Source organism: Diadema setosum, chromosome 13 (genome assembly GCF_964275005.1).
Source record: "Diadema setosum chromosome 13, eeDiaSeto1, whole genome shotgun sequence".
Classification (NCBI taxonomy): domain Eukaryota; kingdom Metazoa; phylum Echinodermata; class Echinoidea; order Diadematoida; family Diadematidae; genus Diadema; species Diadema setosum.
In genome coordinates this window covers 3,929,026-3,952,478 of record NC_092697.1, presented here as the reverse complement: position 1 = coordinate 3,952,478, position 23,453 = coordinate 3,929,026, and the positions used below count along the sequence as shown (strand labels likewise).

General features: G+C 39.1%; 1 protein-coding gene across 2 annotated transcripts in view; it reads right to left on the bottom strand.

The window, feature by feature from the left end:
* The window catches only part of LOC140237275 (zinc-regulated GTPase metalloprotein activator 1-like), a 134,282-nt gene extending 111,335 nt beyond the window's left edge, over positions 1–22,947 (bottom strand). The window contains exons 1-12 of one of the 2 annotated variants that reach the window (XM_072317221.1): positions 22,905–22,947; positions 21,837–21,962; positions 20,642–20,728; positions 19,948–20,044; positions 17,581–17,672; positions 16,141–16,200; positions 15,614–15,698; positions 14,627–14,713; positions 14,020–14,064; positions 11,322–11,378; positions 10,384–10,519; positions 9,431–9,496 (exon numbers count right to left, since the gene is read on the bottom strand). In XM_072317221.1, the coding sequence (XP_072173322.1) occupies positions 9,431–9,496; positions 10,384–10,519; positions 11,322–11,378; positions 14,020–14,064; positions 14,627–14,713; positions 15,614–15,698; positions 16,141–16,200; positions 17,581–17,672; positions 19,948–20,044; positions 20,642–20,728; positions 21,837–21,954 (930 nt within the window). In that variant the 5' untranslated portion in view covers positions 21,955–21,962; positions 22,905–22,947. Of the gene's footprint in view, positions 1–9,430; positions 9,497–10,383; positions 10,520–11,321; positions 11,379–14,019; positions 14,065–14,626; positions 14,714–15,613; positions 15,699–16,140; positions 16,201–17,580; positions 17,673–19,947; positions 20,045–20,641; positions 20,729–21,836; positions 22,021–22,904 lie in introns of those variants that run through there. The other variant, XM_072317220.1, reaches the window with a different exon arrangement.
* Positions 22,948–23,453: the final 506 nt, after the last annotated feature.

Below are 23,453 nucleotides of genomic sequence, written 5' to 3'. Positions count from 1 at the left end.
AAAAAAAAAAATACTTCAAGTATTTCATTTTTCTTTGCCCAAATGTCCATATCTTGAGAGCTGTGCTCTCTCCTCTAAACTTTTCTGTTCACCCATGGACGGCAAAATTTATCTGTCCACAACATAACTGCTGTCAATTTTCAGCGCTCATTTGTCTGATGAACTTCTCTCTCTTTCTTTCTTTCTCTCTTCACATATCCCCTTAAACTTCTTCTTCCATTTGACACTCCCAAACCAATTTCATTATTGCAACAATGCATACTCCTCATCTCCTCTTTATAGGTTACATCTTACAAAGAATCTCCATACCTACCACAGTCCCGGTGGGAAAAAAAAAGTGGATCCATTGGCATTTCATTCACTAATGAGGCCTTCCCAGTCAGGGAAATTAGGACGGCAACATTGAAACAATTTCTGACATATTTTGAAGTTGCAAATTTTTCCCCAGCGACATAAACGTAAGGGCCAGCCCTAAACTGTGTGTGTGTGTGTATATATATATATATATATATATATGTATATACTCCTCCCACTTGAATTTTGCTACTACACTTGTTTAATATGCTATAAACACCAAAACGCATCGCATTCCAGCTGATGACAGACAATGCTAATACACGTACATGTAGATGATCCACTTTTCTCTGTAGAGAAACAATAGCTGAGACTTAGTTTTGGTATGTGTTTGTTGATTCAAATTGGAAGTAGAAAAAACAATCTCGCTACCAACACTGATTGACAGGCACAGATAGGACAGGCAATCATAAAATATCTGTTCATGCGATGTCCAGTGGAACATTCCTGTGTTGTCACAATTGAGCAAATAAGCCTAAAGGCTTAGAGCAATTCTTTCCCACACATTTCTCGAGTTCCAATAAGTACCGAAGGCTCTTCTGTGTTAATAGTTGAAGCAGAGACATATCTGTGATGCAAGATACGAGTTAGGAAATACCTCCTAGGTCCTTCATCACAAATGCCTCATGCATTGTCACACTTTCTTTTTCAGTCCTTTTCACCTTATTATCTCATGCAAAATATGTTCTGTTATCATTCTTCTTAGACATAACAACGAAACAAATTTATGTGTAAATGCATATATATGCATATATCAATATACACATTTCACAATTTACATGACATATATGTTTAGCCAATAGTTAAAGAGCTATCGACTAACATGTAACGACTAAATATTTTACATATGTATGTGTATTCATATATATATTCATATGAATTTATACATATCATTATATGCAAACACATTTACATATGCATGTACATATAAATATGTGTGTGTGGGTATGTTTGTCTGCGCGTGCCGGCGTGTGTGTGTTTGTGTGTATGTATGCATGTGTGTATGTATGATATGTAACAATATTTCCTTAGTAAAGATATCATGACAATCCAAATGATTTAGCATTAAAGCAATTTCTGGTGAAAAGTACAGACAAAGAATGTCAAGTTCATTCATTCATTCATCTACTCCAGGAAGAAAAAAAAAAGTTCAGCTAAGATTTCAAGAAAAGGTTAATTAAGCCTTTGACTCCAAGATTTCACACTTCTCAACAGGCTTGACATGTGGTACAACCAGGTTGCTGGAAGCAAATGGGGTAATACAAATGTTCCATGTGTGAAAGCAAGCCCTTATTTATTATGCCAACCAATGAGTTTGACATTAGAGTACAATTCAGCAAGTTGAACAAGCAGGCAGAATCATATGGTAAATGTTTTGTCCAATAAGTAAAATTGGCTACAAGCATATAATATCGTTGCTGGGGTGACAAAACCTCGTATCTCAAAATTGTCAAATGTTCAGGAGAGCGAAAAAAACATGGCGGCCAAAGCACTATAGTGAATGGGAAAGCCTTCTCTTTGTCATGTCATGGTGGCTTCATTTTTGGAGTAAGACAGTTAGGATTTGGCCAAGACATCACTTGACCCATTATTTGACCATTAAGCTAAAAAAAAATTTTTTGACATTTTTGAGATACGACGTCTTGTCACCCCAGCGACGATATGCAAATTAGCTATTAGGTGATGGTGTCATCAACTCACTACACTACCATTTAGTTTGTGTATCAAAATACAATGTATCATAAGAGCAATGTGTTTTAAAGTGAATGATTTATTAATACGTTCGGTAAATGATTTTGCAAGTACAACCCTTTCCCTCAACAAAATCAACATGGCTAGATAATTGCAACTCATCAAAGACTTGATGTGAATGCTGCAAGTTTTTTACTTTCGTATTTCATATCAAAAGAAGAGAATTCAGTGAAGCCCAGTGTGTGTATGTCAATTGGATACTAATTGTGAGCCCAAGACATCATCGCTTCATTTAATTTGCATACATGCGGTTGCTACCAATATAAATGTTTATCCATCGTCCACATCAACTGTCAGCTGGTGTTTGTTTCTGCATGGCTGTCAAGGTTTTGATTAAAACTGTCCTTCATACCACAGGAAAAACATCAACATTTTCCCCTCTGTGTGTGGTGGAATGAGCAGGATTATTTTGACCGCCTTTCCACTTTTAAAGAGTGACTGCCGCAGCGTGCCCATCACACAACATGAACGATTTGGCTAGGAGATACATTTTTTTTTTTTTCATTCTTCATGTATAAAGGTCACAGGTGCTTCAAGTTAAAGATGGAGAAATCTGGACTGCAATAACGCACCCATGTACCTCAAACATCTTTACCCCTCCCCCCCCCCCCCCCTTCCTTTTTTAGTTCCTGGCAGCTAATTAATCTTGCCTGCCTCTTCCCCTCTACTCCCCCATAGGATGATATCGGCTCAGGACGGAAAGTAACAAAAACATAAAAACAAGGGGCCGAAAATTACTCGGACATTCCGTCGCCATTCCCCCTCCCCCCAATACACAACGTACGTCGGAGGGAAAGCATTCCACAGGGGCTATGATAAACTGTCATTGATGAGGCCATTGTAACAAGCCAGTCAAAGCAGAGACTAAAGAAAATCAAAGACAGTGACTAGAGAGGATAATACAGTGACACGTTCCTTTGAATCCTATGAGAAGCATTCAGGCAAAGGTTTTTCTATGTCTATGTCTATGTCTATGTATGTCTATGAATGCAACCATTTCCTGGTTACCATTTGATACACATGTGTGTTTTGGTCTCATGCGAAAGGCCCCATTTCATAATTTCTCATGTATTCCACTCAATCTATAAATACAATAAGATACATGGATGAGGTGTGACAAGTAATGGAACAAGCTTGAAGGAAGGAAAAAAAAAAAAGAACTGAAAAATGAACAAATACATGTAACTGCACTGATATCATATTTTGTTAAACAGCAAACAATACAATTCACAGTGGCAAGGTTTCAAATGAGATTACATTAATATATAAGCCCAAAATGCATGAAAAAGTGATGTGTAGAATCTGAAAGAGCACTATGGTACAAATGATGGGACTTTAGACAGTAGACCCTGGGTTCAAACCTCACACAGTGACTGCTTCCTTTGGACAGGATGCTTTATCCAGCGGGGGGGAAAGACCCCCACCACCCTTAAAAAAAGAAAAGGAAGCATCCTGAATAGTGTTCCAAACTTGCCATAGGTGTTGAACGGTATGCATTTATTGTGACAGGACTCAGCTTGTGTTGTTCTAGGACCTTTTACCAACACCAAACGGCCTTGAGAGTACTACTAGTTTGTCACATTCAGCATAAAGTCTTAACTCCTTTCTCTCCATTACACCATTCAAACAAGATGAAGAAAAAAAAAAATTCCACTGCGAAGTTTGAATAAACATCACTCCTCTCAAACTCAGGGGGGAAAAATCTCAACAAACATGGTGGGGAGGAGGGGGGGGGGGGGGGCAAAAACATGTTTCAAATTTTTACTCCTGTGCCGGCGACGGGCGGAGCAAATAAAGTCGCCAAACGTTCGTGGGGATCACAAAGGACAGGAGGAGAGAGAGAAAATATTTGCAGGTGGAGCTATTTGCTGGAAAAATTGCTGTTGCCACGGTAATTACACTGCAGATGCATGGCTAATCGCCTCCGCCAAGAGAGATCGTTGACTGTTTTGATGACGGTGGGGAGGATTACGCCACCAGGAACTTTAGATGGGCGCAGAGCAGACAACAACAAAAAAACAGGAGAAAGGTGTGCTCCCAATGTTGAGACAAGAAGAGGGTAAGTCAGAGACCCCACAAGCTTACCCGTCTCCTCGCCTCGGTGACACAACCTCCGGTCTCAACTCACTGCCCAAACAGCTAATCCGCCCCTTCGGATGTGATCTACAAAAGTGAGCACGTAGTCCACCGCATTCAGTCTGCATCGCAGCTGTCCTGGACAACTTCATTAATGATAGCTCGCTTCCGTATGATCACATGAATACAGACCTATACTGTCATTCCATAATTCATATATGCAAGAAAAAAATTCAAGTACATTTTGTATTGTACCCAGTAAATGGCATATGATATGCTATATCTCATACAATGAAGCCCAATGAAATGAACCAGTATTCCAGTAATTCCCCACTGGGAAAAATGGTCCAAACAGTCACCACAACATATCAGCACCTTCGATAAAGAGAATTGGGCCACAACTGGGCATTGCTAAACACCATGTACGCTTGGGTCTTCTGTGAAGTATAGGGTCTGAAAGTGGAGTCTAGTCAGGAGTTCCCCTCTGGAGGGAATAACCCACCAATGTGTTGGTAATCACAACAACAATTTGGCCAGCCCACTCACTTGATCCCCATGTTTTCCAAACGGGGCTTTGAGGAAAGTTGGGTCCACTCCTTTGTTGTTCTTCCGCACAGGTAAGACTTTGCCTCATTGGCTACCATTCCCCTGCAACCCCACCCCAACTTCATACCCTAACCGACCCCCTACCCCCAACAACATACAGATGACTGACAATGAGGGCGCTCTTTTGTGAATTAGTTCTTCACTTGCGAGACCCTATTGTCCCAAAACATTCCCTACCAGCTGCCAATGGTAAGTGTGTAATGCAATCACAGAGTAGTCTCCCACAGGGAATAATCACTATGTTCTAGTGGATAGGGTTCTACAAAAACTCCTAAACAGATCCAGGGTTGAAACCTGTCTGGTGAATGCATTGTTGGACAAGATGTCTGGTATATGATATCCCCACCCCAGATAAGCCTACAGAATTAGTTGCACATTCTGGAAAAGTTGAGGTAATGATTCTACAAGGCTCTTTAGGATAGTGATAATAACACTGAACAGGCTCTTCTGGGGAGATACAATGTAAGATCATTATCGTATGTTAGCTCATCTGCTTGATGATTCCTCTTGGGGATGAAAAAAATGTGAATGTATTTGACTATTGCCTCTGAAATATTGCAGGTATAATTTTTTTTAAATAATTTTAATAACTAATTGCACAGTGTGTATTATTATGTGATATATTACTGTCAAGTTCTGCAGTTTTTGGTGAGTTATGATGAGTTTAGTTATAGCTTGTTTTAGGTAATAGGTAGAGAGCATAATGTCTTTCACTGAAAAGTTTTATACAAGAAGATGAAGGTCAGCTAGAGTGGTATAAAAAGTTACACTTGTAGATGGAGATAAAACAGTCTGCATGAGAAGACTATGTACTTGCTAAGGTGCCCTCCCCCTCCCCATTCTCAAAAAATCTTTTTCTCCCGGACTGCCCCACCCCTGCACAGCCCAGGTTGACGAGTGAGGCATCATTAGCAGAGAGTATTGTAACATCTGTTACAAATGGCTTGGGCTTGTTTGAGTAACCTCCCGCTTTTTCCACCTCCCTCCTTTTTCTCTCCCTCTTCTGAACTTCTTCCTTTTTCTTCTTTTCTGCCAGGCACGCTTTCAACACCTGAGCCCGAGCCGTCGCGGGACCGGGGATCGGCTCTGTGTGCGGTCCCATGGTAGTGGTAGAAAATGTTACCCCCCCATCTCCATCAGACGGGAGGTGTGCCATCTCAGCTTTTAACACCGTATGAGACAACAACAGTGGATTTAGCATACCAATCAGGGATTAATTGAGTCTGCCAACAAAACATTGAGTTGTACGGTAAAGGATGACCAACTCATCTTTGAAAGAATATCATACAGCAGCCTAACAGGGAGGAACTGCCATGTTGTCAATCAACCCTGTTCCAAATGAATAGACAATGTTGCACCAAGCATACGAAAGTTTTCATTTTGTGATGCAAATGAATGATATCACATCTATCAGTTCCTGCAATTTATACACCCATGTCACTCATTTGATTGCATGCCAATATTTAGAGGTTCTTGTCCTGTACATGACCTTTGACCTTTGGGTGTTACTACGTATGGTGATAGAGGAGTACCTGGCACATGGATGCATCATGACTGTCTCAATTGCAGATGCGTAATGCAGGAAATATATGTTATGAGTATGTGCTGCATAGCTCACAGGATTTTATCATTGTAGTAGGGAAGATCTCCGAAAGACAGCACAAAACGAAGTCGGTGTGGTCCACAGGGCATGCCGCATTACCCCCGGCAGGATTACCCATCTAATCCCTTGCCACCGTTGTGATGGCAACACTCCCTCATTCTTCACGATTTAAGAAAGTTTTTCTTTTTCCCTACCTCTACTGCATAGAATAACTGACAAAATTATTATTATTTTTTTTTTCAGTAACCCTTCTGTGGAACACTGATTCAAATACCACACAGATATCTCATGCATGATAAATACCAGTGTAATGTCACTGTGAAAAGACTCTTGGGTGAAACATTTGACAACGACCATCTGTAGTATCATCAGCACAAGAAGCCAAGATAATGGCATAATGCCATCCCTTCTCATAATTACATTGCTTCATCCATACCAGTACTTGCCAAATAATCTATGTAACACAATTTGGCTAGTGCTTACTTTGTGTAGTGAAGTTAGGAGACAAAAACATCTTTTTTTTTCTTCTTTTTTTTTTAACTCTCTTGGGAAATAATGTCATTCTAAAGCAAAGACAAAATGAAATTTGAAAAGAAGAAAGATAAGCTTATTCATTCAAATAAAAGATAAGTGTTATGCTACACCAAAATGGACAATGAAATGATAATAATATGCATTACGGACTGGGCAGAACAGAGTGACACACACATACTCCAGACACAGGAGTGCACACCTCGTAGGCAGGGAGACGTAAATTCCACTGCAAATGCACCAATCACTGGAATGCGGCTAACAATGGCCCAGCATGCTGATTGGTTGATGGGCGCTACAATGACAACAAGCGATTAGCAAATTCCTCGCAGGTTCTCTCCCCTCCCCCCTCCTTCCCAAGCTCCCGATGGAGAAAGAACCAGATGCTTGGGTTACTTCTATCACCCACAGTAACACATCCAACCTCATCCATTTTTCCTTGACCCCTCTCAACAATGACCCAAAATTGCTCCCACAAAATGCCCATCGTGTAACTATTACAGATATTCTAAGGTACAGTATCATCAGGGGGTATAAGATGTCGAGGCCCGCTTTAAGCCTCCTCCAATTATTTCTCAAGTCTGAGGATCGACGGACATCAAGACAGATTTGCTTCGAAGCCCAATGATAACCCCACTCGTGCCTAAGTGAGCATCAATTCACAGCGACATCTGGGCCACCAGAGAGGGCACCCTTCCACTCAGAGGATGGATCTCGGCAGATTTTCAGCTCAAGCCGTTAATGTTTATTTAGAATCACTCCTTGGAGGAGAGTTGACACGGACTGAAGTGATATGGAAAGTATAATTCAGATTTGTGGCTACATCAATTACGATGTTCACGCATCTACTCATACTCCTTTGAAGATGTACAGAAAGTTAGAGGACGGTGTATAATAATTGTATTCTAATCCACATTTATGGCACTTTTAAAGCATCTCAATTTTTTGCAACACTCAGGAAGTTATGGATTTCAGACATAGTGCTTTGACCTTCTCAATCTCAACACATTCATCAGCTACTCATACCACTGCTACACGGTATCCTGGGTCACTGGAGTAATGGATAAATTCGCTCATTTTTCAAGTACATTTACATTGTCTTCTGTTCCATAATGATCAAGGCCAACAAATTTGTCATTGCACAGCTAAGCTAAAATTCTGTCTTTCTTGACACAATGTACCATCTGGACCAAGAGCATTGTTCTTTTTTGGTAGAAACTAAAATGAAGTATTTGTTTATAAGTGTTATCAGTCACTACTTTCACATCATTTGTTTCCCTGTGGTTCCCATGAGAGTCCCCTTAAACCCATTGAAGACAAGTCCAGAGAATATTCAGGCAAGTGTCCACGGGAAATGCGTGTTATAGCAAAATCAGTCTGTCCTCAACAAGTTAAAGTGACACAGCCTACAGAGAATTAGATTGTGACCTCCACAGGTTTCATATCATCAAATACACTGTATGCTACAGGTTGTCACTCAAATAGTTTGTTTGGTTTTTTTTTAAAGACAATGTTTCCTTAGCTGTAGCTGTTGTTATTTCATGTTTTGGTACTCTCATAGACCGTTGCTTGCGTGAGACCCAGAAAGGCAATAGGACTGTGCATCAACGGAGTTACTGCATTTTTGTCGCCTCTACTGTATTGCGTCATACACAGGAATTGAACTTATATATCCCACAAAACCAATGCCGGGTGCAAAATGCCATACACATTATGTAAATAACATTCACATGAAATGTACATAATAACACTGGAATAAACAACAAACAAGATGTGTCCTACATAGGTATATGTGACATATGCATATTTATAACACAAAACAAGCAGCAAGCAAGAAATGTGTTACACATTTGTATGTTTCCAACATACATGAATATTTCATGCACAAACAATACCAAGGATGGCATACTGTATTCTGGCAAATTTTGTAGCATTTTCACGTTGGGTATTTTCACAAGTGGACTAATTTTCATGAAAATTAACAACTCACAAAAACTTTGCCACCTATAACAAAAATGCCTTGTATACATAATGTCTCCAAGGGAAGGTGGGAAGTCACCTAACTTTTTTTTTTTCAAATTAAAGGGATAAAACTTATTCCTCATTTTGTCAATGTGCTTCTCGATCACAAGTTTAACTCAGCACGGAATCATCTTGCAGGTCCCCATTCACGAAATATATGCAGTTGCTGCATACAATATTGTATATACCATATATTCTGCAGGGTTTTTGTTTTAGTGAATTTTGCAAGTCAAGTGCTATCTGCAAATTCAACAACACAAAAAAAAATACTAATTCTGATCCCGACGTGAATGCCACGTGCATGCATACATTTCTTTGTCCTATATCATAGCTTTTGCTGTCTGACAGAGTCTTCCCATCATTGTTTTACTTCTTTGATTTTTATTTTTACAAAATTAAGTGCATAGGACCCAGTGGGTGAATGTGTCTGGGCTGGACGGAAAACAAAGGGAATAAAAGTGAGATTGAAAAATGATCGAAACTGACCTTTAACCTCATGACATCCATGGGCTGCTGTTTGCTGTTCTGCAATGCCTTATCCCACAATATACCCTGAGAGGTGTGAAAAGTGTTGAGAGGAGCAGCAAAACAATACCTCATCAATAGCAATGCTGGCAACTCCATCAATTTAGATCAATGTCTCCTCTCCACATTCAGACTTCTCATTACTTTAGCTACTGTTACCCGCTCTAAGATGTGGTGCAAAACTAATTCCTGTACAAGGGAGCATCATGTGACTAGGGAAAAATTAAGAATGCAGTCAAAAGCATTTGTCAAGTAAGAATCTTCTTAACCCAAGGTGTGGTTGGAGATTTTTCATGCTCTGTGACTGTGAAAATATCATCTATCTCATAGCAAGCATCAAATTATAAAGATATGGGAGTGCATCATTTCATAATCACAAGGATGAGTCAAATTTCTCTTCACTACCACTGAAAACTGCCTCTAAAAGGAATGATTTTGGAGGGTATTTAGCCAACTTTTAGAAGAGCCTGTACTTAATACATGAGGGGGTACTAATCCACTCCACACCGATATCAATATTCAGTACATAAAGCCAGTGGAAATCACCATATCTCAAGAGGTAAGAGGATAATTTCTAATCTTTGTAAACATATTGTGTCACACTTTAGGAAGATGAGCTTGCCATCATTCTCTGGCAGACACGTGTGAGTCAATTCATGTTAATTTTTAAATTTGAGAATTCCTTAAAACAGAGATTGTGTTTGTTTTTCTTTTTTCTTTGTCATTGATTAATTTTGAATGGTCATCATGTCTATACCATCATTCTTTGTTTTCAAAAGGTATAGCACTGAGTAATCATGGGCTATTTCTGAAGAAGAGATGAAATTAAATGAAAAAAGGGAATATTGATTTGCAACTGAGATTACAGTCATTACAAGCCTGCCGTTGCATTGGTCTCCATCTCTGTAGCTCACCTGTAAAAAGTCCTCTAGATCCGATGATTGCACACTTCCTTTGACCTGGAATGTTACCGTGGTGACCTCGGGGTCGAGGTGACCCTTTGAGTTGGGGTCAGAGTTCAGACCTTTCTTCTCCAGCAGCTGATATCCACTGAAACACAAAACAGCATATATGGTGCTAAGCTTAGTCTATGGAACTTTCAAGGCAAAGCAACTGAATATTATCCATGTTTGTTCTAAATGATTGACCGAGTATGCCATACATGGGGATTATGCATTGCAGCCAGAGTATGAAAAGCAACAAGTAACTTTGTGGAGAACTACGCACAGTATAAAATCTGCCTTGGTCACAAATAACGGGGCAGGGCTACAAAGCCTAAACCTTCTCACTGAAAGCACAGAACACAGTATACTACCAGGCCACGGCACCTCCATATTGTTCACAACACCTCTATGGATATACATCAATTTGTTCAATTCTGTAGTCTGTTTAAAAAGGGAACTCATTTGATGATAGATGCCACAGGATATATCTACATTGATACAATTCATATTAAAAAATCACAATAATGAAATACATTTTAGTGAGGATCTCCTTATTGTAGTTTTGAAGCTACATTAGTACAGTGATTCTTGCATGCATAGGGTACTTGACTCAAAACTATGACAGTTAAAGTATGCAGAATTCTAAAACATTTATAAATACCAACAGGATTACTGTCAAAATTCTTAAAATTCACAACTCTGTCTTTTTCCCTAAGTTATAGACAACTTCTAAAATGCCGAGAAAGTATGTTTCGCTCTTTTGTGGATGCACCAACTTAAATGTGAGCCATGACTACTTTTGGAATTCCCAAAATGCGAACAGCCGGTTACAATCCCTTTGAATACACTATTTCAGCCTTAATTTTCTTTCAAAGAAAAAACATTTTTACTGCTTTCCAAAGACTTACGTTATGTCACTCTGTGAGTCATAGGCATGGAGATCTAATATCAGATCCAGATCAATCCTGCAAGGGAAACAAACAAAATCAGTCACCTACAAACTTGACACTTCACATAACATTGGTAACACACTTTAGAAAACACAAGGAATTTTAACCAATAACTGGAGTCAGGAAGCTCCGTCTGACCTTCTCCTGCTAGGCAATCAGTGACATTAACCCGTTGAGGAAGGACTGATTTTGCTACAACATGCATTTCCCATAGACACCTGCCTGAGTATACTCGGGACTCATCTTCAACAAGTTAAAGGAGACCTCCGGATGATTTTCAGATGTTTACATTTGAACAGCTATAAATTAGTTATACTGAGGACAGAGTTTCAGAATTTGTTATGATTGGGATGAAGAATAAGAATGTTTTCAAAATTTAGAACAAATTGAAATGAACAAGGATGATGACATGGCAGAGTCACCATAAAGAATGCATGAGTTGGGGCTCAAGGAAGCAGAACAAAAGAAGAAGGCATGCATAGATTATACACAGGTGAACTCGCACGCAAGCGGTATTGTGATGGAATTACACTGCTACATTTCTGAAATATGTGAACCTCCTATGTCATCATCCTTGTTCAGTGTAATTTGTTTAAGGTTTTTCAAAGTATTGTTTCTCTGCTCAAGAACCACAATAAATTCCAGAGATCTATACATGGAGTTGTCGATTTATGTACTACATGATGTGAAATTATGAAAATCGTCTGGAATGCCCCTTTAACCATTTCTGTGCCAGGGACTTTGGACAGTGTATTCAATGCTATAGGGTTTATGTACACAAGGGGTTAATGTGGAAATGCCTCTTTTATTTTGCACATTTCAAGACCATGCCTCCTGTGATCATTTTCACGGACATTTTTTATTGTTGCTTTCAATTTCTCATGCTGGAGTCTCAACCATTCTTGTAACATCAGCATTATGCACCACCTTCAAGCATACATGTATATCTACAACCATGTACTTTGTGAGCTCATCATCATTTCTTTATAATTACATGTATAATCAACATAGCACTACTGATTTGCCAAAGGAGCAAAATTCTAGCATCATGCAAAGTGTATTCCCCTGAAACAGAAGCACCCTGCCAACATGTGTACCTGATTTATAGGTAGATTTCTTACTTATGCATGTCAATATCAATGCACACACTCCATCCACACTATTAATTTTTCCTTATGTATTTTCTTAACATACAGGATACATGTATATTACATTCATATGGAAGTGAACCTACAAAAAATACTGATCCAAAATTAGAACAATGTAAACTCAATGTTTGTAGGTATCACACAAAGTTGGACAGACCTGTGTAGCTGCAACAGTTTTTGCTACAAGTTTCTGAGCTGAATGTCTCAACATAAATCCAATGGTTTGTTCAACACTCGAAGAACTATGACAGCCTGAAATTCTTTTTGACTTTATATGTGACCCCGCATCACAAAACCAACAAAAAGTTGCCAGACATGGATTTTTAGTTAAGGACAGACTCTGGAAGAGCAGACTGTAAACTTTATAATGATGTATAGCTTCATACAAATGGACTTTCTTAACTTATTTGAATAATAGAAAGAAAGTACACCCTCTGAACAAGCATTACTTAGAAAGGAGGCTTTGAAGTTCTGGGTCTATTCAAGTGCTTAATCTCACAAAGCTGTCCTCTGTGCTATGAAAGGGACAAAAAACAGGATGTAAGACTCTGAAGCAACCACAATGACGGGATTACAGATAAAGCTGAAATTGTCCACACTCATTAAGCACCTTCTGTTCATGACTGATACCAACTTTAAATGCAGTAGCTCTATCCTTTCAAAAGTTAGTGGAATTCAAAGTAAGGGTTGTGTAAAGGGTTTTTAAGAAATGAAAAGGGCCCTCTAAGACATACTTAACCCATTGAGGACGGACTGATTTTGCTACAACATGCATTAATTCCCATAGACACTAGCCCACGTATACTCAGGACTCGTCCTCAATGGGTTAACCACCCTGTTATACAAAGACGTGTTCTGGAAAACTGGGGGAAAAATAAAAACAACAACACAATTTTCCATTTGTTTTATGACCCCAAACTTTGGAATAGTGTAGAAGAATTGCTCTTTTCAGAAAAAAAAAAAAAACAAAGATTGAAAAAGTTGACCCATTTCACCTATTTTCAGTCCTCGCATAAAATCAGGTCATGCGACATTTTGTTGCTTTTGTGATGCACAGTCACATCATATACATTTGTTGCCTATTGTTCATTTCAATTTGTTCTAAATTTTGAAAACATTCTTATTCTTCATGCCAATCATAACAAATTCTGAAACTCTGTCCTCAGTTTTACTAATTTATAGCTGTTCAAATGTAAACATCTGAAAATCATCCGGAGGTCTCCTTTAACCCGTTGAAGATGAGTCCCGAGTATACTCGGGCAGATGTCTATGGGAAATGCGTGTTGTTGCAAAATCAGTCCTTCCTCAACGGGTTTATGACCCCGTTTACAGTGCGGGGCCGGGCTCGACCGCGGCTCGGCCGCGGCCGAGTCCGGCCTCAATTGCGCGGCCGAGCCTCGCAATTTTGTCCGTTTACACTGCTGGGCTCGGCCGCGCTTTTGATTCAAACCTTTCAATATTTTGTCGTAGTGGCGCTCTGGAGGACTGGAGATGAGAAGCATACTCACCTTGCCCTCTGTGTTTCCTGCAGTTTTGCCAAACTGTTGATGTGCCTGGTGTGTACAAAATCAATTGAGGTGGTACAAAGAGTTATTATCAGTACATGGAGAATAATCATACAGTATATTTGTTTCATCAAATTATTGTATTTGAATATGCAACAACAAAAAAATCAAACTTATCCATCTCTCTTCTTTCATTCTCTTTCTCTCTTGCTCTTGCTCTCCTCTGTTCAAAGTAGGGTTTATGGACCGTTGAGTTGTGTTGTGCTCAGGGACATTGGAGTTTAGTAAGTTGGGGTTAAAAACACAACTCCACAAGCAGTACAAATCATGATTTTCACAAATGCATGGCATTACTTAAAAACTAGAAATGTTCGCATGCATTCTAATTTTGCAAATTTTGCAAGAGCAAAGATTCACGAAATTAAAATGCATGTGAAAGCTTTTGTCTTCACTATTATGCATTGAATTCCAGTGGAAATTTATGAAAATTTCATTCTGCGAAAAAGGTTGTCGGCTCCAATTCGCAAAAATCTCATGCCACGTCTTGAACACTTCTCCCTATACAGTACCCTGTTGTAATCAAAGTCAGCGGAGATGAGAGATGATTTACCTGAGCACACCCCTGACCTCATCTAGTTCTTGCCGAGACACAAGGTCTGTCTTGTTGAGAATGATTAGATCAGCCATGGCAACTTGTCTGCAGTAGGGGGGGGGGGAGGAAACAAATATAGACATTCAAATGGTAAATAAAAAGTAAAAATTAAAAAATAAAAAGTCAGAATATCTATTGAGAACCCAGCTGAGAATGCTTTATCCTAAGCACCTAATGTTCATTTGAATATGTGACAATCATCTTAAATAAAAATAGAAGTGTGGTATGCCTGTTACTGCAATGACACTTCAGTGAAGATATTCTTAAGCTATTTCATAAAGGTTTCAGGAACCTAGGCCAAAATTTTTCAGCTGAAAATAAAAAAGGAAGGTTAAGCACATCTCAACAACAGGGTGAGCATTACGTTCACATCGTTACCAATATCACCATTTCCTGAAATTGTGTTAAACTTGGAAATTGATAAAGTTCCTATTTTTTCCTGATTCTAATGGATGAATAAATCAAACTTTCACCATTCTCTTTAACTGATTTCACTCTCATCATTCGAGAAATTAAAATTAAGAGGATTTAATCTCTTCTGTGGCCTTCACTCTGGAGGAGACTTGATTCAATGTCTGCCAGATTATGGTATTTTACACTACGTATTCTTAAAGTGCCAGTTTACATTTGGGGGCAGTGATTTCATCAATGTTTGAATTACGACATTTGATGTGTATGTATGGTTTCATTGTATCACAAAACACACTATCATACCGAAATTGCGATGTAAAACTCTCAAATTGGAAGTAATCATGATGTTTCTGGTCGGTCTGGCTGTAGCGTAACGGTACTTTTCAATGGTATATAATTTGTCCCACTGTGTATCAAAAACATCATTATACAAACAGTAAGATAGCCAGCAGACAGATGAACACATGAACAGAACTGATGGAATTATTGATTACCACACAGGAATGAAAACAAGGCACCATGCTTTCTTCTTACCTCACAGCTTCATTGGTGATTCCGTCCGGCTTCTCTTCTTGTATATGCTGCAGGCCAAACTTGGCGTCTATCACTGTGATTATACCTTCAAACAAATAACAAATATAATGGGAGAGAAGTGAGCCTTAGGTTTACAGCTTAACATAAAATAAATGATGCAAGAGTAAGTTTTGGAGCAAAGTACTCTAGCACTCATGATGGAATGTTGGCTAAAAATAAAATAAAAAAGATTAATATATGATCTAACTGGGCCTCAGAAAAAAATTCTTAGGAGCCAAAGTGGGCCTCAGGATGAAAATGGTTGGGATGAGTGGGTCCAGTGCAAATGTATTTTCTCAAGATCTCCTTCATAGGGTGTTAATCTTTTTAGGCAGCAGTTCCAATCATTTTTTTCAGAGTGGCGTTTTAATGTTTCTTTGTAAAAAAAAAAAAAAAAAAAAAAGTAAATGAACAATAGCATTAGAACAGAAACAACTTGCAAAAGAGAAGTAAACCTGTATATAACAATTTTGATATGTTACACTTACCATCAAGGTATATCTCACTCCCAAGTTCATCATCAAGCCAAAATATAGAAGCAATTGGTCCTGCAATGAACGACACAATAGTAGGAAAGCCAGGGTACTGTGAATCTTGTATATAAATGAATCCTCAGAGCAACAGCATAAAATATTGGACAGTTATATCATTATTATATATTACAATTTATTTTTAAGTTAATTTTGGCGATACTAATGGAGCACATTGAGCATTTGAAATCAGCTACTAGAGCATACTGACATATCCTAGAGTTTTACCTAAATTGTCATCATTATATACTCCTGAATGTTATATGGATATTACATGTCCATGAGGCATCCTGCAAAATTGTCCCCTGAGGCAAAGCTACACAATGGCCAGTGTACTTCTCAAAGCACAAATTCTAAAAAGGAGGAGGAGGAGGACGAGGACGAGGGGGAGGAAGGGGGGAGAGGGGGAGGAGGAGGAAGAGGAGGAGGAGAAAGAAGAAGAAGAGGCAGAGGAGGAGGAGGAGGAGGAGGAGATGGAGGAGGAGACGGAGGAGGAGATGGAGGAGGAGGAGGAAATAGAGGAAGTGGAGGTGGAGGAGGAAGAGGAGGAGGAGAAAGAGGAGAAAGAGGAGGGGGAGGGGAAAGGGAGGAGGAGGAGGAGGAGGAGGAAGAGGCAGAGGAGGAGGAGGAGGGAGGAGGAGGTGGAGGAGGGGGAGGGGGAGGGGTGAGTGAGGAAGAGGAGGAGGAGGAGGAGGGAAGGAGGTTGCAGACATTGGAGGAGAGTTAGAGGTCGTTCCATTAAACAAATTCTAAAAAGGAGGAGGAGGAGGAGGAGAAAGAGGAGGAGGAGGAGGAGGAGGAGGAGGAGGAGGAGGACGAGGGGAGGACGGGGAGGGGAGAGGAGGAGGAGGAGGAGAAAGAAGAAGAAGAGGCAGAGGAGGAGGAAGAAGGAGGAGGTGGCGGAGGGGGAGGAGGAGGAGGAGGTGGAGGAGGAGGAGGAAAAAGAGGAAGTGGAGGTGGAGGAGGAAGAGGAGGAGGAGGAGGGGGAGGAGGGGGAGGAAGAGGCAGAGGAGGAGGAGGAGGAAGGAGGAGGAGGAGGTGGAGTAGGGGGAGGAGGGGGTGAGGAGGAAGAGGAGGAGGAGGAGGTGGAGAAGGAGGTGAAAGACAATGGAGGAGAGTTAGAGGTCATTCCATTAAACAGAGTACTCAATGTGACAGTCCCCCGGGGAAGGCAGTTGAGATACTGTCTGGACCCATCATTCTATCATTCTTAGTATTCATTATCATTCTTAGTATTCTTGACAAATTGCTGCAGGAAAATTGTGAGGAATAGACAGTATGTACTGGCAGATTGTAGACTGGTAAGCACGGCATAGAAAGGGTAAACAGGTTCAACCCAATCAGACAGAAATAGACTTTGTTTGGATTAACACAGTGTATGAAAAGCCTGGGTCTCACCTGGGTCAGCGAGGCCAGTGGTCTCCAAGAGAATGTAGTCAAATTTCCCCCTTTTCTTCATCAGGTTCTCAATGGCCTGGACACCATTATCCCTGCAAGAAATTCATCATAATATCAAACATCAATACACGGATATTCACTTGCTCACAATAAATAAGTCTTCATATTTACACACTCATTCCTCTACCATACTATCACTCAAGTGATTTAACCCTAAAAAGACTGGGGGGGGGGGGCCTAAAAGGCCCCCCCCCTCGACATTTCGCGCGATTACTCTGCAACACGCAATGCTCTCGCCGCGATGCTCTATGACTTTTTTTCTTTCGAGTTTCCCGCACATTTTGACACCAAATTTGTGATGCTCGGGGGTACGGTTCTGAAGTTACATAACTTTTTGTACGTGCACGTGAGGCCGAAAATGGCTCAAAAATGTGATTTTGTGTACAAAGTCAATGCAAATTGAGTTTTTTCACATGGTTCATATAAATATGCTTATTTTTACTCTCAATGGCTAAAATTAATTTGTTTTAGGAGTATTATGCTTCAAAAAATTGTCTGCCACAAATTTTGTTAAAAAAACAACAAAAACAAAAGGTTGAAAAAAACAAAGAAATACATAAGAAATTCATAAAACAATAAAATAAATAAGAAATTAATTTCGATACCGATTTTTTTTTTCAAGTACATTTGCTAAGAATGCCACAAAGAATAATTAGACCAAAAATGAGCACTTTTGGAGCTTTATTTACTGATTTAGATCAAAGAGTCTGATTTCTCGCATAAATTAGCATAATTAATCAAAATAAAATAAATAAAAGAAGACTATTTTGTAAAATTTAAATATACGATCTTGTAGATTACATCGCACACTACCATTGTGCAAATTTCCGTGGCGATCGCGCGATCCATGGCCGAGATCTTAAGGGGGGGCCCTTTAGGCCCCCCCCCCCCCCCCAGTCTTTCGAGCTACCAAAATAGCCCAGTCTTTTTAGGGTTAATTGTGGATACAAATTGAGGATCTAGCAACAATTCAATCTTTTCAATCTCTATTCACTATGATGATAAAAACTATACACAATGGAAAAACAAATATTCTTTGGTAAACACTCATAGCTCCCTCTTCAACAGACAGTGCTCTAAATAATGCTGAAGTTAACAGCCAGCAAAGGAGATGACTGAGCTGTTTATAAATTCCAAAGCTATTGTAGGGCAACACCATTCCTACATACAGTTTTTTCCAATTTCTAATGCCAAAGCATAGTAGTGTTTATTTTCCAGACCAGGTGAGTCAAGGATATAGCTCCTTACCCAGTACTGGATAAATGATGACATAAATGGTATCCCGGGGTACCAAATAAAAATCAGCCATTTTGTTGAATTATTTATTTTTTTAAAAAGGTTGTACCCTGGGTGCCAAAAAGAGGAAATTATTTTGGTGCTGGAGCTAGCGCGCGCTAGCCACTGCACTGCACTACACTAAAGCACACGCTAGTGGTATTGCAGCTTTCATGCACGCATAGTATAACATGCAGCGGCATGGGAAGGACTATGTACACGCACACAGTGCATGCATTTTTCTCTGACTGTTCTCGAATAGACGTGAGGTGGCGCTACACAACGCGGTAATCCGGGGTACTACGGTACCCCGGGGTAACGCGTGGTGCATCAAATATATTTTGCAGAGGGTAATACAGTGGACTCCCATTATAACGAAGTTCTCAGGACCGGCTATTTTCTTTCGTTAAATCGAAATTTCGTGATAACCAAACAAATAAAAACAAACAAACAAACATAATGATAATGTTGTGGCCTGAAATTTTACTTCATTGTAACTGGAATTTCGTTATTTGTACCCGTGTTTGTTATAACGGGAGTGCACTGTATCATAATACAAAGGTTTTTCCTGCAGTTCTCAAGCAGTGAGATTGCACTGATTGACATGTACCATTGAACACATCAAATGACAGTTGTGTCACAGCCATAAGGCACTGCCAAGCAGGCAGTAAGAAGTTCAACTTGGCCATTTCCTTCTTGTCACTTTGTCTATAATCATATAAACTGATTAATGCACATGAAACTCTACTTCATGAAAGCTACATACACTCTAAACACCTAATATGAAACCAAAACTTGTTTTTCAATATTTTGCTACTATTTCTGCTCCATCTCACCATGCAAGGAAGTATCTCATGGCCTGCTGATCAAACCAAGTGCGCCATGTAACTGCATTTGTATTCTCATTGACATTGAATAAGCCCTCATGATTTAAAAAAAAAAACTGAATTCTAGTACAGTTGATAGTGATAACTCTGCTTTCACAAGTGACTGTTCCACAGTTTCACATAATATTCCCACAATTTAACTCACTTAACAGAACAGCATAGGCAGCCATTGCGCAACTCTAACCACTCTTCATAAAGTTCCCCTGATTGGCCAATCGACATAGACTGTTCCACGGCACTCCCTATCATGGAAGCAGAACGGAAAAAGTAGAGTCAGTCACACATTTATGAAATGGTCATTTTATCTCTTGCAACTGTTAAACTTGTTTTCAACAACCTTCTTTTGCAAAAAACAAAAAACAAAAAACAAAAAAAAAACTCTGAAACTAACTCACAAGGAGAGTAAAAAAATTAATGAGAATTTCTTATTTTTGCTACATGTCCATAAATATCACAACATTTCAAATACTTCTCTTGCAGGTTTCGGTTGCTACAGACAAAAGAAATAAATTGTAATAGGTAATGCAATCTTATTTCTAGATCACTCAAAAACAGTGTTACTACAGGACAATATGTTGGACAGTAAGATGGTGCTCAATCTTCCATCTATACAATATGCAGTGCTATCCATGAAATTGAAAAGGAACCAATTCTGATGAATGGATGAACATACCTAACAAAATAATAGCTTAGATCCATCAGTCATGTGATTGTGAGAAAAAAAATAAATAAATTGATAAAACGTGCACACTATTTGATTAAGGGGCAAAGTCAATTGAGAGACAGCTCCTCAATGGGTTTTCTTAAAATATACTGTCACATAAAACTCCATACCATACCTGCTCCAAATTCATTGAGTATCACCGCTATCTTCTTTTCATGTTGCTCGGTCAAAATGTAGTTCAAGAGAGTGGTCTTTCCAGCACCTTTGTGTCATGTGAATAAGAGAAAGGCAGACAGTGTAGTATTAACATTCACAGAATGATAGGAATGTGTGATTTTAGTCTTATGAATAAAAGTCCCCACTCACATACAAGTACTCCAAGAAAAGGACGAAAGCATTGCTGAATACCACGCTCCTTCAGGGATTTACCATTGCTTCTGATGTTCTGTGTAGAAGTGGAGATTTTTGTACTTACTGTGTTGAAATAATACACACACAAAAAAAAAATGCAAACAAAAACAAAGTAAGTAGCGAACAAAATTATAAATTCTGCAATCATATATCATTGAATTCTTGAAGACCACTGCAATATGTTCATGAATTGCAAACAAAAACAAAGAATACTTTGACTACCGGTACCAGTAATCGACAATTTTGTGATTTGATCCAACTATACTGTCTGGAGTACAATGTATCATCAATTCTCTTTCACATTGGCCAGTGTCCCACACTTCAGTATCATAATTTAGAGGAAACCTTTCTTTATCTTCAAGAGTTTTCTTCATCTCTGGAAGTAGCAACACCAATACAGCATGTCTGATGCATGTAGACTACTGCAAAGCTTGTGGTTGAAAGCCTTCTGTGACTCATGTAAACATGAGATGAAAGCTCTCAGAAGGCATGTTGCATATTGATAATAATTATATTTCTGGATATTAATATTTCCCAATAACACTCAAGTTGATTTTGTGATAGAAAGAGATGCATCCACAATGTTATCAACTTTCTAATGCATATGGTACGGGTACCGGTATTGGGGGGAAAAAATCATAATTACAGACTGGTCAAAAAATATTGATTTCCTTGGCTATCTATGCTTGTTGAAAGTTGAAACTAACAACTTTGTACATACAACAAGACTAAATAAAATTTTGAGCTTTGGGTAGCAATTGTTAATCTGAGACTGAACATTACAGAGGGTTTTTTTCCCCTTTTTTTTATACTTGCGAGAACTGAATCAGTGAAGAATTGAAATGTGCGAATTTTAGAATATTTTTCACTGGTTTATACATATCATACGTGTAGGGGATCTTATTTATTATACAATTGTGTGGTATAGATAGATAGATAGATATAATAAATCTCTTTACCCAGGAATCCAGTGATTATGGTGACTGGTATCTTGCAGGTTGGTTCATCACTTGTCTCTGGAGGGACAGGGGCAGGGATGAGGTCAGGACACTCTTCATCTGAGCTCAGGTCGGCCATTTTGGTGACTTGGGTCATGTGGGACAAAAACATGATGCAACATACATGAGAAAAGGACTGAACAAGGTAATCAGAATGGTATAACAACTTCAACAATGCGCAACACATTACATGTCATCATAGTGCATGATATCGACTTGATTTTTTTCAGATCACAAACCTACAGACATTGTAGTTTATCTTTTGAGCCTTGCCCTTGCTGAACTAGTGAAATGTGAGCATGTCATCAACTGCATGCAGTAAGCCAGTGTATCTCAGGTTCCAGATAGATATAAATCTACATGTAGACTATTTTACCCTTCACTTCTAATCATAGTTTTTATCATTTTGATTTTGTCAGTGTAGTGTTGATGAAGAATGCTTTGATCTCCCCCTCTTTTGAAAGGAAATATGTATTAAAATACAGAAAATCGCTTTTACACAATGAAAGTTGTTTATTTCGACCTGAAGCATCAACTTTCACCGGTTCAGTGATTGTAAAGACTCTATTTTCGATATTTTAAATTTAATCGAAGTATTGACTGTATCCTGGTAAGTAGTGATATTGGTCACCACTCACTTCATTCACCACCACTCATTTAGTTATTGCCGGTGACTGCTTGACACTAACATAGATCAAGACAAGATCACCTTAACATAGCTAGTCTCCCTCTAGCAGCAAATTCTCTTTGAATTACGTAGGGCCTGCGCCGCGCCTTGACCCCCACATCGTCATCGGTCTTGTCACTTGTGTTCTTATACAATACTATTTACTACTATACAACATTTACATTAGTACGTGGGACTACATAAAAGCCCGTGAGGACTACGGGGAACAAATGCAACGAACAGCGACATGCTGGTGTAATACCATTACCTTTTCCCATACTGAGATACGTAACAATCACATCTACTATTTCGTGGTCTTTTTTGGACAAACTTTACGTTCTGAAATGAAATATTTCACTTACCTTCTATTCACGTGTGGATGTTTACCTCAACTCGACCTTTGACCCAAACACGGAATTTCGCGAAACACCAGACACGAGCGCGCTCGTGTGACGGCTTTTATTTTGACGCGAGGACTAGGCGCTAACTGCATGCTGTTGCCATTTATGGAGCCATTGGTCACGATGCACGCCACCCGTCCTCCATGACACATTTTATGACACAGGCCTACTACTAGTGCTCTGCACTTTGTTTTCACAGAGAAGTTTGGGCATTCATAGTTTATTTTTAAGTTATTTTAATCTAAAGTTTCCATGGCACTCCCGGGGTTATTTTAAATCCCCTGATGACAAGCACAAAACAAAACAAAACAAAACAGCAACAACAACAACAAAACAAAAATCATAAAAGCAAAAAAAAAAAAAAAGAAAAAGAAAAAAAAACGAAATAAAACAAAACAAAAGGTTTTAATTTCTGGTTCCACTTCCATGACTAATCGCATGACAACCAAATGAGAAATAAGAAAAAACAACAACAACAACAACCTAGCCCCATTTTTCTGCTGCCACTTC